This window comes from Ovis canadensis, chromosome 6, assembly GCF_042477335.2.
Source record: "Ovis canadensis isolate MfBH-ARS-UI-01 breed Bighorn chromosome 6, ARS-UI_OviCan_v2, whole genome shotgun sequence".
Classification (NCBI taxonomy): Eukaryota; Metazoa; Chordata; class Mammalia; order Artiodactyla; family Bovidae; genus Ovis; species Ovis canadensis.
This window is the reverse complement of record NC_091250.1, coordinates 21,904,173-21,918,742: the sequence shown is the minus strand read 5'-3', so window position 1 is coordinate 21,918,742 and position 14,570 is coordinate 21,904,173. Positions and strand designations below refer to the sequence as shown.

The window sequence follows — 14,570 nt, the reverse complement described above, 5'->3', positions numbered from 1 at the left end:
CGGATAATCTGTGCCAAGTGCTGTTCCAAGCACTCTGCATCTGTTTATACTTCTTAGTCCTTGCAGGAAACCCTGTGAGACAGGTATTCTTCTGTCATTATTCTACCGTACAGAGAAGGAGACACAGGAAGTTTAAGTGACTTGGCTCAAAGACACACAGTGAGAGGAGTCAGGATTTGGGTGTGCACTCAGGCCGTTCTAAGGACCAACTGAACTCACGTATATAAAGTGCTAGAAAGAGTTCCAAATGCCGCAAGGCTAAAAGCTATGACTCTGTTGAGGGTTAACTTCCATTATTGTTATTACTATTATTATTAGCTACTGACATTAAGACTAACTGAACTTGCACATTCTTCATATCCAGACCTCCAGTCTCAGGCTCTCCAGCGTTACCAAGGATGACCTCATTCCTGGCTCAAGTACTCTACTCAGTTTGAACTGCACGGACTATGGTTCCTGTGCGGCCGCTGCTGCCCTCTGGAGTCTCTGAGATCCTGCTGACCCTCTGTGACCACCGGCCCATTCATGACCCAGCTCCCTGTTGCTCCTCTGTTACAGAGCAGCGGGGACCACGGTGCAGGGCGAGTTCTTCCAGGACACACACGCACGTGATCAGACTGTGGTTACCAGGAAATTCTTTCATTCTGGTTTGGCTGAATCTCTGATTTTGAAAAAAAAAAAAAAACTCACTTGGTCACCCTACCTCTTCTAACCACCATCCTGTGTTATCCTCCTCATTGTTGGGCTCCTCTTCCCTCCATGCTCCCCTCAAGGACCCAGCATGCAGACACACCTCCCAGCTCTCTCACTCTCATCAGTGGCACCACTGTTGCTCATTTCTTGGACCCAGTGTTATGATTTCCCCCTTCTTTCTTGCATACAACTAACTGTTCAACATTAGATTTGAACAGTTTTCTTCCTTCCTCGAGCTAATATGTGATGTTCACATACACCTGGCTTCCCCTAACAGCTTTCTGGCTGGCCTCTGTGGCTCTTAATTATTACCTGTATACCTTGTACCATACTTTCAGATCCTTTCTTCTTAAGCAATGCCATTAACCACTCAGTGGTCACCACACCAAATAAAACACACAGCCTGGTTTTCTAGCCCTCCATCGAGAGGGTCTTCTAACCTCTGCTTGTTCATCCTCTTACTTTTCATTCTGACTAGTCAGGCTAGCCATCACTGCTGTGCCAATGAAAATGTCCACTTCATGGTATTTCTGGAGTATCTTCACGTTCTCTCCTCTCCAAATCTTACTCACTTCAAAGATCTGGTTTAACTCCAACTTCTTCCCTTAACAATAAAGATGGGCTACGCTGATCATGACCCATCTCCTTCTCTATCGAACACTTCCAGCCCATGTTGTTAAAGAACACAGGACTTACCAGATTCTTTGACATTAATCACCACTGTTTGAGGAGACAATAAAAATTCCTGGAGAACAGGAAATTTTACGTGTTTATAGCTCTCTCCCTAACAAAGTACAGGCCCCAGTTAACTGCACATTATCTATCTGCCTAAAATGTAGGATAATTTCACTATGTTTACATTTATAAAACACAAATCCTGAATCTAACCAAGTAAATGCATCTACCACAGTCCTCCTATATGGACTACAGGCCTAATGGGGGAAAATTTCTCTGCATAAGCAGATGTCTGTTCTTCAGCCACTCGCTCCTGTGACTGTCTGTGTTTAGTATCCATCTGAAACCACTCTTCCCACCATCCAGCCATGTGGGGGAGGAAGGCGCAGGCAGTGAACTCTCCCCCCAGGTATTTCACTGGCATCCTCATAGTGCTCCTCATAAAGGCAGTCTTCCTGAGCCAGGAAGGAACCAGAGAATCTGATCAAGAATCAAAACCGCTTCCTAAACAAGGGCTCTCTTACTTCGGATGTTCTGATGAGATCTTCAAGAGGAACAAATGACGGTAGTTCTGTTTCTGACTTTGCTACTTCATAAGGGCTTTTTCTCGTTTTTGATGCATTGACTTTTATTTCTGTGCTGCCTTTTATTTGGTAAAGGTCTGGACCCAGTACACCTTTCTAGAAGTCAGTTCTTTATATGGAAATGTTTCTGACGCTCTTAGACTCCCAAGAGGCCCCTGGTTAAGAAAATCCTCCTTGAGATACCACTTGTTTATCACCAAGAAGAAAAAGAGAAACATCCCTGGGACATTCTTGGCTCCCTCTACTCAAACCACAGGGATGTAGGAAAAAATAAGTATCTCTGAAGCTCCTTTAATTTATTTTTGAAAGTTGTTATTACTTGGCGCAAGTCTACTTTGCGGTATATGTGGAAGTAAGATCCTGCAGTCTTTTTTCCCAGGACTTTTTTTTTTTTGAAGAGAAGATGACGTTTCTCCAGATGTTTTTTCCTGGGTGATTATTTTTAAATAAACAAAGGGAAAAAATAGCTGAGTCCTTTTCTTCACTCTGAAGCGCGGCAGTATGGCCAGCCATACAGTAACAGTCCATACCCTGATGACACGACGCTGGCTGAGGGGGGAGAAGGCCGCCCCGCTGACTGGCCCCCAGCCTGCTCGCGACTCCCCGCCACACGCCTCTTCGCATCACTGCTCCCGTGCTGATGTGAGACTCAGGACCACAGTACGTTGCAGAGCGCCGAGGGGAAAGGGCGCATCACGCAGTCACTTCTCCAGAACGTCAGATTTTAGAGAGGGAACAGCTCGCCTCCGATAGCCAGGCCAGAGCGTGCTGTCCTTTCCCATCAGTGGTCGGAAGAGGGCGTGGTTGCTACATTGCTACAATTCTTTTGCCATCAATTTTCCACTTACTGTATTTAGATAAAGGGGATGTGATTAGAGAGCTTCCTGGAGTTCTCTCAAGATATCAGATATCTGGGATTTCCTAGGGAGATACATGCATTAGCTGAATCACTTGCATACTTTTAAAAATGTTCAGTAATAAGGAATTTTCACCAAGAAATGTATGCTTTCAACTAATTTGCTCCAAGAAAATAAGTGTCATGACAGCATTTATGACGTCATAATTCTGATGATCACCGTTAGAATCGCGTTTGCCATTGCAAACGTTACGTGAGCACGGTCCACAGGGGAGCCTGAACACCTTGTCTGAAGAATTAGCATCTTATACTCTCAAAAGCAGTCCCAAAGCAGGCTTCTGATGACGACAGGACTATCACCAGCACCTGAAGCTAAGATTCATTTTAACACTTAAAAATGTACCAGGCATTCTACCCGGTAGTGAGGTGCATTATGTCTTAAAAAACTTATGGCCATCCTGTGAGTAGGAATGCTATTATCTTGATTTCACAGAGGTGAGCACCCCTGCTCACGATCACACAGGGACTCTGTGGCGAGGGGGAGGACTCGAATCCGGGTCTGAACTCAGAGCCCAAATTTGCCAGTCCTGTGGTCTACTGCCTTCACTAAGACCAAAAGCCTCTTTATGGATGGCACTGACTAATACTGAGGATCGAGCTAAGCACTTTTCAAGTGCTATCTTTTATTCCAGGGTGAAATTCTACCTTTGATGTACTAGTCTTAATAGTTCTCCAATGAAGGTCTTAAGCCTGGTGTTCATAAACTAAAGCAAAACTCCTGGTAATTATCCAATGAAATAAGATTCTCAATGTAAATACTTTTCGAACTTCAGGCCAGAGATGTTCCGATGTGATGTTGGACTTGCATTATTCTTTCCATTTCCCTTAAATAAAACCAGAGTATGTTATGGGACCCTGACCAACTGAAATTTCGTACCATTAGAATTTGCTGTGGCTTCTACTTTTAACAAGACAGCCCTACAATTTGAAAGAAACACCCTCTTCTGCCACTGGGGCAAACGGCTTACCGCTGTATGTATGAGTTATTGACACCGCGGTGATCCAGATCATGGCTTAAGGCAGCAATCAGCAGTGCGAGTATCTCTAGGTCCGTCAGCCTCTTCTATATGACCGAAGGCCGTGGGGAGAGAACGAGAAAGAACCGTTTGGTAAAGCGTGTTATGCTGCCTCTTTTCACCCATCACGTGGTTTTGTCCTCAGCACTTTACATATGTGCTTCTTTCTAGTCACAGAGGACTCAAGCTAGAATCCTTTCCTGCAGAGACTGCATCAGTCACATTATGTCTTCAGAATGGGATTACTATCAACAGAAAAAATTAAGATGCCTCACATAGTCAACAATCTGTCCATGTGCTGTCAATGTTTTTTTCTTAATTATCTACATACACGTGGAATAATCCAAACTTCCAACAACTGTCTTCCCTCTGAATTTTTGCAGGGAACTTTCTGCAGTCCCTCTAGATTCTGTGGCCTTTTCTCTCTGCCAGTTGCTACATACTTTAGTTGCTATATACTTCACTCTCTCATTAGGAGCACAGACGTGATTACTAGCCAACAATAGGAAAAAAAAGACGAGGAATGAAAATTTGGCTTTGAAAAGTTGCACAATATATTCCAAAGCCAAATACAGGTTATTTCTAATACCTGCCATTTGTATTATCTACTCAACTATTCTCCTTCATTAGTAAGAAAACATAGGTGAAATTATTATCAGCTCTGTTCTGTTGGACCTCTTAACATTTTACATAGTAATGTCTACAGCATATACAAAAGTCACCATTCTATTATTATTCACAAAAAGCAGAGAGAGGCTTCAGTGATACAGTCCCCATGACTGTCTCAAACCCCAAAATAAATTCACCTTATTTCTTATAAATGTTTGTTAGAGTAGGAAAATACAATCATGGCATTTGATATGTCTTCTTAAGACAACAATCACTTTTTTTGTAGCTCTAGCCAGCCAGTTAGAACATGCACTCAATGAAAGTCGAGACACAGGATGCATTTTTAGAGTTTGTTAAATAAAAAAGAGCATGGAAGCTCTGAATTAAAAACAGTCATAAGATGGGTGCCTGGAATCACTTACCTAGAATAACTAGTCAATTCCCAGTGAAGTTAGAATCTAAGGCCAGAGATGTGAAAAATCTGACCTGGAAAGGAATGAATTACTTGACTGTTTTCTGTGCTGATCTTCCTTGTAAAAGCCTCTGGTCATGGGTATGAAACAAAAACCTTTTCCATGGAATGATATTTATAAATGTAGTGCTCCAGAGAAAATGTGATAGAGAACCCTGGGCCCATCTCTGGAGTCAAGTTCAGGACCCGAGTGGTTTTCGAGAAGGTCTACTCTGGAGCAGTTAAAATTTGACTGTGAGAAGCTGGATACTTTTCCTTCTACTGTGGAGTTTCCTCTGAAGGAGGTATTTATTTGGCCAAAGACTATTAACATGAAGCTATTAAAAAATTTTTTCAAACATGCAATGTATATTATACATGAAAGAAAATTAGAAATTGTTTTGCCATATTGGTCTTCTTGAATTAAGAGATGCCGGTGACAAGGGTTCATTCCCTGGGTTGGGAAGATGCCCTGGAGGAGGGAATGGCCACCCACGCCAGCATTCTTGCTGAGAAAATCCCAAGAACAGAGGAGCCTGGTGGGTCACACTCACACGGGGTTGCAAAAGAGTCGGACATGGCTCTTTTGCATAGCACAAGCACACACAAGACAATCTACTTCTAACTGGCAGTAAGTATTATTCTCAGTCACCACGAGTGCACATTAAGAAAACTGGAAGGATATGCTGTAAAGCAACAAGATGTCTTAAATACATAAACGACTCTGAGCAGTACCTGAATCTTGCCTGCCTTCAGTGCAGCAAACATGCACTGCGCTGTGTTAAAGGCGTGTCTCCAGTTATGATAGGCGACGCTCTTCCGATAGTTCTTCTTCACACTTAAAATCCACTTGCAAAGGACCTTTAGGAAACAAGGTGTAAGGAGTCAAAGTAACTGCTAATGCTTATCCTGCACTGACTTCATGCACTGTCCAAAGCACGCACATCTGACCCCAGGGCTCTGCGGGACGCACTACAGGTGACGAGACTGGCATTCGGAGAGGAAGGTTGCCCAAGGTCACGGTGCATGTAAAGGCTAGGGCCAAAATTCAGATCTTGACAGTTTGACTCCAGAGTCCACCATGCAAACCACGGTGCCAACTAAATTAGATGTAAAAGGCAAGGCAGCTCTAAGAAAGGCAGGGCACAGACTAGCTTTTTAGAAGATACTATGTCCACATGTGATCAGCTGGGACAATCCACAGTCGCAGGTGCACGAATCCACTGTCGGGGCCGCGAAAGCAGCTACTCTCCACTTCTCATGCTCTCTTTCTGTACGTCCACAGAGGTGTTCGTGGGGCCTTCCTGGGGACAGACTGTGGGCAGGGCACACAGCACACATCCAGGGGCAGACTGAAACTCCACGTCGTAGTCTCTGTCCCTTTAAACGGTTCTTAAATATTCAGGCAGAGCTACTGCTTGGCTACCAAGAAGTAATAAAAAAAAAATGCACACATAAAGCCCTGGTGAGTGTGTGTACGTGTGTGTGTTTAATCTATATATTTTAAAAGATGGAGGAAAAAAGGACAGACTGTTCAGAAAATCTCACAAGCTAGGTTTATTTAATTCAGCTCCTAAGTGGTGGATTTAACAAAATCCCCGGGGGATTCATGGGCCCTAAGCATGATAATTTTGTGTTTGTGTTAGCATCAGAGTCTGCCTCTCTTCGATTCTGAATGATTTACTATGCTTTGGGGGATCTCTAAAAATAAATATGTGCTTCTCTCTATGTATATTTATGGGGATATTTCATACACAAAAGCCATTGCTCTGGGGAATGGAAAAAGCACCAGGGAGAAGAATCCTGCTTTAATAATATTCAACACAGTTTGATTGGCTGCAGAAGTAGGCCAAAAACAAGGCTGCTTCTTTGTTGGCACAAAATTGCTCATAGAGGATTTGGCAGAAAAATCGATGCTTTCATATCCTCCCTTTTCTTCTCAGGTCTCTTTCTTCCTGTTCTATGACACAGTTCACAGAGAATTCTGATAAAAGGAACCCAAATGTCCCCAAGCTCTTTTACCTACCCCTGAGGAACCATATTTCCCAGAGGAGTTTTGAAGGCTAAGACTGACATGTGCTGACCTGAAATACACTACAGCATGACCATTTCTGAATAAAGTTGACCCCGAAGGTAATAGATTCACCTTATTAGGGGAATTTTAAGTAAGAACTATGAACCTTCTTTTGATATGTTTAGAAAGTATACAGTGAAGTCTTGTAGAAAATTGTCTAGTTGCTAAACTGTGTCTGATTCTTTTGCAACCCCCTGGACTGTAGCCCTCCAAGCTCCTCTATCCATAGGATTTCCCAGGCAGGAATACTGGAATGAATGGGTTGCTATTTCCTTCTCCAGAGGATCTTCCCAACCCAGGGATTGAACCCATGTCTCCTGAATTGCAGGCAGATTCTTTACCACTGAGCCACCTGGGAACTCCTGTTGTAGAAAATTACTGGTGATTAAACATAGAATCAAGGAAAATAAGCAGGAAAGCCGAGATATTTAACCTATGGGCATATCTCCCTACTAATCATAAAATCTGTAGACATAATTAAATAGGCATGTATAGCATATAATGGGAAATAACAGACAAAATAATTATGAAACCTAATCCCTAATGGACTACTCTCTTCTTCTTCTTTTTGGGGGCCATGCTGCACAGCTAGTGAGATCTTAGTTTCCTGACCAAGGATTGAACCTTGTCATTCTAAGTGGACCTAACCACTGGACCACCAGGGAACTCCTGATTCTGCTTCCACTGAGATGGGCCTGTTGAACTGAGTAACCCAACGACTGCCCCATTGTATCTAGTAACTAGATTCAAGTACAGTTTTGTATTCTGTTATCAGAATGTTCTTAACAGCATTTAGGAAAATTATGGTCAGATCTGTTTAAATGCTTGGTGGCTATGCCGGGAATGTTCAAACTTGTAATACGGCCTTTCGTACAGGACTCCTGAACAGCTGTGAGCAGTTTGGAAGACCGTAGGGAGCATGCTCAGTACAGTGAATCAGTCTCCAACAATTACAAAGGTTTCCTAAGTCCTGAGCAACATACTTAAAATTCTGTGCGAGGAAGCAAAGAAAGAAAACACAGCTCAGCTCCTGCCTTCAAGAGTTTCAATCAGTAGCAAAACTAACAAAAGCACACATATAAAGGAAATAAGTGCACGTAAAAATGAGAACACAAATTTATAAACTGTCAACAGGATTCCAAGTGGCATGAAGTCAGTCCTAGAAAAAGTTTTCCCAGGAATAGAGATTGTTGCGTCATGCTTCAAGGAAAAAGTATGCTGTGGTACAAAGTGGAGCGGACTTGGAAGTGGACAATCCTGTCCATTCATGGGAGGAATGGCTTGTCAAAGACAGATAGTAAAGGAAAACAGGCATAGCACACGCAGCTTGGTAAAGTAAAAGAATCTGTTTCAGAGATCCATGAGAGTTGCAGGAGAGAAAAGGTCTGGAAGCCAACAGGGACAGGAAGACTTGCCTTATCTTTCAGTAGGAAGGATTCTTTGTCAGGGAACCTTATGATGCTAACATCTTTTCTAGCAGCAACATTTTAATCATCCTAAAATTATATCTGAAATGTATAGTGACAATAATATCTGAAATAAAACAGATGAGTCACCAAGGCAGGAAGGCCAGCCAACCAGAGTAACAGAGACATTCAAGCTGACACTGGCCAGAATCAGAACAGAAGTTACTCAAATGAAAAGCAGAGGAGATGAACGAGACACCGAGGAGAAATACCTGTCTAATGGACAAACATTCAGTGAAAGGTTTAAAAATAAAATGAGAGAAATTCAAAGGACTACCTTCTTATCCAACACTCAAATGCTATCTTAAAGCTTATGTTTTTAAATTTACTTTTAATTGAAGGCTAATTGCTTTATAGAATTTTGTTGTTTAGAGCTTATGTTTTTAAGAAATAAATAAATTTATGTAATAATTTCATAAATAGGTACAAGGATCATATTCCTGTTCTGGCCAGGCCCTTTCAATAGAGCCATTACCGGTGCAAAGTATAGGAGATCTCAGGAATGAAAAGGGACCTAAGTTGCTATCTAGATTTATGTAAGTCCTATAACTAGCAAGCAGCAGAACTGAGACGCACATTTAGATCTTCTGGCTCTAAATGAGATCTTCATGCCATTAATAAAGGCTTTAATATATGAGCCCTATGGGGTAATATAACCATGGTCAAATTTGGTTTAAAGAAGGGATTAACTGTCTACTTAATACTTTCGTATTAAGCAAAGTATACAAGTGTGCAATCACACACACACATACAAATAGACAATCACACAGATGCCTGTATAATTCTTGCAAGACCCCCATAGGGAAAGTCATACCATTATTCCCAATTAACAGATTACAAAACGTGAGAATGTGAGCAATTAACTGCCCAAAGAAATGAGAGCTCATCACCAGTAGAGTTATGACTAAAATCCAAGAACCTTCTACTTCATCATGCTATGTCTGGAGCTTCCCTGGAGGCTCAGATGTAAAGCATCTGTCTGCCTGCAAGGCGGGAGGCCCAGGTTCAATCCCTGGGTCGGGAAGATCTCTTGGAGAAGGAAATGGCAATCTGCTCCAATACTCTTGCGTGGAAAATTCCATGGACAGAGGAGCCTGGTAGGCTGTACAGTCCATGGGGTCGCAAAGAGTCGGGACTCGACTGAGCTACCTCACTTTCACTTTCACGCTAAGTCAGTTTCTTCATTGGTAACACAGGGACAATAATAACCAAAGGACCTTTTTTGAGAGCTTCTTGAAATAATTAAATGATATGATATCCCTTAATCAACACACTCTAATAGGAGTGAACTATTACTAGAGTCTACAGATTGTGTTTTCACCCAAGAATAATATAAAGTTTGGTTAAATTGAAGGAAGAACCAGATTTGGGCCCCCAGTAATACCAGAGATGACCCTGTATTAACCTTAACTATATTAGAGCTCAGTTCTCAGACCTAAGTCAGGCTCTGAGATCAGGGACAACTCATCACTAAAATGTGTCCCTAGCACAGTGCTGGGTACACTGTTTATTGTCAATAAATTTTCATTTTATGAATTAGTGGAGGCCTTCAAGGTATTTACATATCCACAAAGGAAATCCATACGAGGAGACTGGACATTCAACTGACGGGGAAAAAAAAAAAGACAGCTTTAAAGGCAAATTACTAAATTTCTTTTTCATATAGCCCTTTCTGTTCTCCCTTATTCTTTGATGCAACAACACAGGCATTATGAAACAAACTAGAATTCCCTGAAATCTCCCCAGCTGGTATGAGAAGGGACTGATCTCAGTCTTGCTATTTTTGAGAGGCAAGTAAAGTAACTGGCTGCGGTTAAAGTCAGTCTTCATCTTCACTCCATATGCGTGACCCTGTCTGAACCAAGAGCTTGGCATCACATCAGCCCCTCTGCTCCCTCATTTCCAAAGGCGTTCACTCTGTTTGGGTCCTGTGTTATCATAACCTCTGCAACCAGATCTTATTACTTCCCTGCTTAAGATTCCTCAGTGACTCACCACTGTTTTCAGGATAAAATCCAAATTCCTCTAAGCGTACGAGGATCCACGCGGCCTGCTTCTCACCGTCCTCCAGCCGCCCTCCTGCCCCCGTCAGCGCAACCAGCGCTCCACGCCCCACCCGCCCCGCAGCTTGCTCTCTCTGTCGGGAACACCCTGCCCCGTTCTGCAGCCTGCTGCTTGATGTGTGTAGGAACCCAGTACGTGTCTTCTCAGTGGCTGATAAGTTTCCTTCAAACCTTCTGGGTCTGTATGAGGTGACAGTATATGAATCTTCATTCATACTTCATTCATCTTCATTTCATACTGAAAGTTCATTCCATACTAGCATCCGAAACTAATTCTCTTCGCACACAGTTTCCAGAGCACACCGCTACATTCCTACCTCATGTCTCATCTGGAAGCTCTGCACAAGGTTGAGGTCAGTGAACATCCGGATTGTGCACAGCGCCGTTTCCAGGTCAGACAGCTCAAAGTCGCTGAAGCTGAAGTCAGTGATTCTAAGGGTCTGGGCAGATGGCACCACAGCAGCCTTGGGTAAAGGGAGGGGAAGAAAACGAAGTGAAGCTGTTGATCAGAGCAGCACAAATGCAGTTTCCTTGCTTTGCTTTCAGAAATGGCACGTTGGACTTCACTTTTTCTTTCTAATGTCATACACTAGAAATATTTTACTACAGAAGTTATTCCCTTTTTTAAATAACTGAGCCCCTTGTGGTAACTGATATGCTTCTAAGTAAGGCCAGGTGGAGAGAGGGTAACTGCACCTGGAACACTGGGCAGATCTAAGGAGTCCAGTGATCCAACTGCTTTATATTTCCTCAGTGTCAATGCACGCAGCAGATGTTTACTGAGTAGTTATTCTGGACCCATCCCCGTACTAGGGACTGAGAATAAGTAGTGAGCAGGATAAAGATAATGTTCTAAGCACTTTATGTTTAATTCTCAAGACAACCTTTTGAAATGGATACTCTGGCTCCATCCTTGGTTTGATTTTTAATCATCTAATGGCAGTAAACACTTGCAATTTCTTCAAATACACCTTGCTCTTTTTAAAACATCAGTAGTCTTTTTACCTCCTGCGTCTCCTACTTGCTTTAACTAAAGGCCTTCAAGACACAGTTCCCATCCAAGTTAGAGCGATTAATAAATGCCCTTCAGAGCCAAGCCCACTGTGGGAATACCTGTTTAATCACACAAAATTCACTACAGTGTGCTTTCCTGTTCATCTGCTCCTAACCACACTGGACTGACAGGTGGCGCTGAATCTTACACATCTTTGTATCCATTGTATCTACTGATGGATATAGTTCTGATATTTGTTAATATGAATACTTATTAAATGAATGGGAGGGGAAAAATCTCATTCTCTTCACTTGATTTGAGTTACAAGTTATAAGGTCTGGTTTTAAGGTCCTAATTCCTCCTAGAAAGGTGAAGTCCATTAATTTTGAGTTGGAAAACTACCAAATGTATTCATTCCAATCTGTTTTGTTTGGCATAGAATATTTTTTAAAATCACCATTATTTGTTACATTACTTAAAATTGGGAGATTTTAACAATAAAGCAATTTCTGGTCTTTCCTGAAAAATCAGGCCACACTGAGCTTCAATTCCCATGAAGCGACTCGCCACAGCCAGCTCTCCTCCCCCAAACCCCCACCCCACACCCCCAGGCCCCTCAGACTGAGCAGGTTTCGCTCCCAGATTCTCTGCCAGGCCCCCCACCGGCATGAAAACTTAGAAAAACCTCACTCCTCCACCCTCTTGACTATTTACTCTGCCAGCACTTTAGAGGCCTTAGCCACATCTGGCTGAAATTCATCTAAGAGGCTTTAACTTGGTGTGGGGCAGAGGGAAGAAAATACAGAAATCTCAACCAGGTTCCTTCTAATGTTTTTTCCTTGATTTTCTCTAAACCCCTGAAGTTTCCTCTGAGTATCTGCCATATCACTTCTTTGCTCTCACTCCACCTTTCTGTGAAGTGAAAAGGTCAAACACAGAATTATAAAACCGTAAGGAGCAACCTCGAGCTCTCCCCTACCAAGCGGCGGGCACGTGCTCTCTCTGTGCATCGTGACTGGCACCTCTTACGCATACCAGACGTGTTTCAACCTTAAAGGTGGTCACTCTCTTCATACTCCAAACTAAGGCTCTTTCCCCGAGCCCAGATTTCACGAGACAATATGCCTTCCGTCCAGCTGAAATGTGTGGGTAAATGGCTGTGTTGTTTACAGCAGCCTCCAGCATTGGGGACCGAGCAGGCACTGGAGTGGAGCTCGGAAGTGTGGAGGTGGGAGCACACCTACCTTTTAACTCAAAGCAGATAACAGCTGCTTCTCTTAGACATTGCACAAGAGAGCAGATGTTCATTCCTTAGGGCATCATTATTCTTAGAGCAGGAAGTTGTCTTTCACTCCTTCCACAAAGGACATTCTGAACACCACGGGACACAGACAGCCAACATGCCTGGTGCCTTGCTCCATTACACACTCTAACTCCTGAGCACTCTCTTCCGAGAGAAGAGACGCTTTTTTTCTGCTTGATCAGCCTCGACACACCATGACTCAACCTTTTGAGCTGATCTAAGGGGGGGTGTGCAGACATCTTCCTTCAGAACCTTGTGGTCAGTGATACAGAGGTTCTGGATTCTTGGGATCGCTTGCTAATAAGTCATGAGAAAGTCATACATCATTAAAGCTCTCATAAACTGCTTCTCTGACCATCACAAGAGAATTCAACTTTGTTTGCCCTGAAAGGGCTTGGGATACAGGGGATTTGAAATAAAACATACTGCCTGTCATTCTAACTTACCATTTATAAAACAGAATATTCTACATCTTACTAATAAGCAGGGGAAAAGATGTGGTGTGTCTGGGAGAGGTTATGTATCTACAGTTCTGGGTTTTCATAGCTTCTTCCTTTCAGGGATGGTTTGTCAGAATTTGCAAAGTGAAATCTTTGGTGGGTAATATAACTTATGATATTGAATACTTAACAGACTAACATTTTATAACTCTGTAAAGCAATACAGCGCTATATATATATATATATATATATATATATATATATATATATATATATGTATTATGACTGAATAACCCAGTTCAAAACTTCTGGAACTATGATACCACCTAACACTGTTCAAAGGTCTTCCCTGGTAACTCAGAGATAAAGAATCTGCCTGCAGTGCAGGAGACACGGGTTTGATCCCTGGACTGGGAAAGTCCCCTGGAGAAGGAAATGGCAACCCACTCAAGTATTCTTGTCTGGAAAATCCCATGGACAAGAGGAGCCCGGTGGGCTATAATCCACAGGATTGCAAAAGAGTAGGACAAGGCTGAGTGACTGAACAACACTATTCCACACTGCTATTCTCCCACGTGAGCCACAATGCTTGTGAATTCTTAGGGAAAAACAATTAGATATTTGCCTGCTTAATTTGAATAGAGTTAAGCCTTTCTAGAATTGGGCATTCTGCTGCTGCTGCTGCTGCTGCTGCTGCTGCTGCTGCTGCTAAGTCGCTTCAGTTGTGTCTGACTCTGTGTGACCCCACCAGGCTCCCCTGTCCCTGGGATTCTCCAGGCATTGTAATCCATGTCAAATTAACCAAATACCAAATGTAAAAATATATATATACAAAGCTCCTTGGATAAAATATTTAACTTGGCAAACAGTTTGCTAATATAATGTCACTTTTCTTCTGAGTCCTTTAATTACATCTGCCACTCAAACTAATAAAGAAACTAGTAATCAACTATTAATAAAGAAACTATTCTTCATATGACTCTTTAGAGGAAATTCATTTAAGTCCCTTTTTTATTATGACTCCTTTTCCTAAGGCCTTGATCCCTTTTCACCATTCTTGCAAAAATTAAAAGCAAAGACCAACAGCTCTGGAAGTGAAATTCACTAAGGGTGAAACTGGACACATTGCTCAGTGTTCTTTAATCAGAACCAGTTGTTCTGGACGACCCTGGTGGTCCAGCGCTTAGGAATTGTCTGCCAGGGCAGAAGACACAGGTTTGGTCCTGATCCGACAGGATTCCACATGCCACGAGGCAGCTGAGCCTGTGCGCCACAGCCACTGAGCC

The 14,570-nt window shown here is 42.6% G+C and overlaps 1 protein-coding gene across 4 annotated transcripts in view; it reads right to left on the bottom strand.

Moving 5' to 3' along the window:
- PDE5A (phosphodiesterase 5A) overlaps positions 1 to 14,570 on the bottom strand; it is a 151,293-nt gene that overhangs the window by 28,052 nt on the left and 108,671 nt on the right. For all 4 annotated transcript variants that reach the window (XM_069593386.1, XM_069593388.1, XM_069593387.1 and 1 more), the window contains exons 12-14: positions 10,865 to 11,011; positions 5,680 to 5,805; positions 3,837 to 3,931 (exon numbers count right to left, since the gene is read on the bottom strand). In XM_069593386.1, the coding sequence (XP_069449487.1) occupies positions 3,837 to 3,931; positions 5,680 to 5,805; positions 10,865 to 11,011 (368 nt within the window). The remainder of the gene's footprint in view (positions 1 to 3,836; positions 3,932 to 5,679; positions 5,806 to 10,864; positions 11,012 to 14,570) is intronic.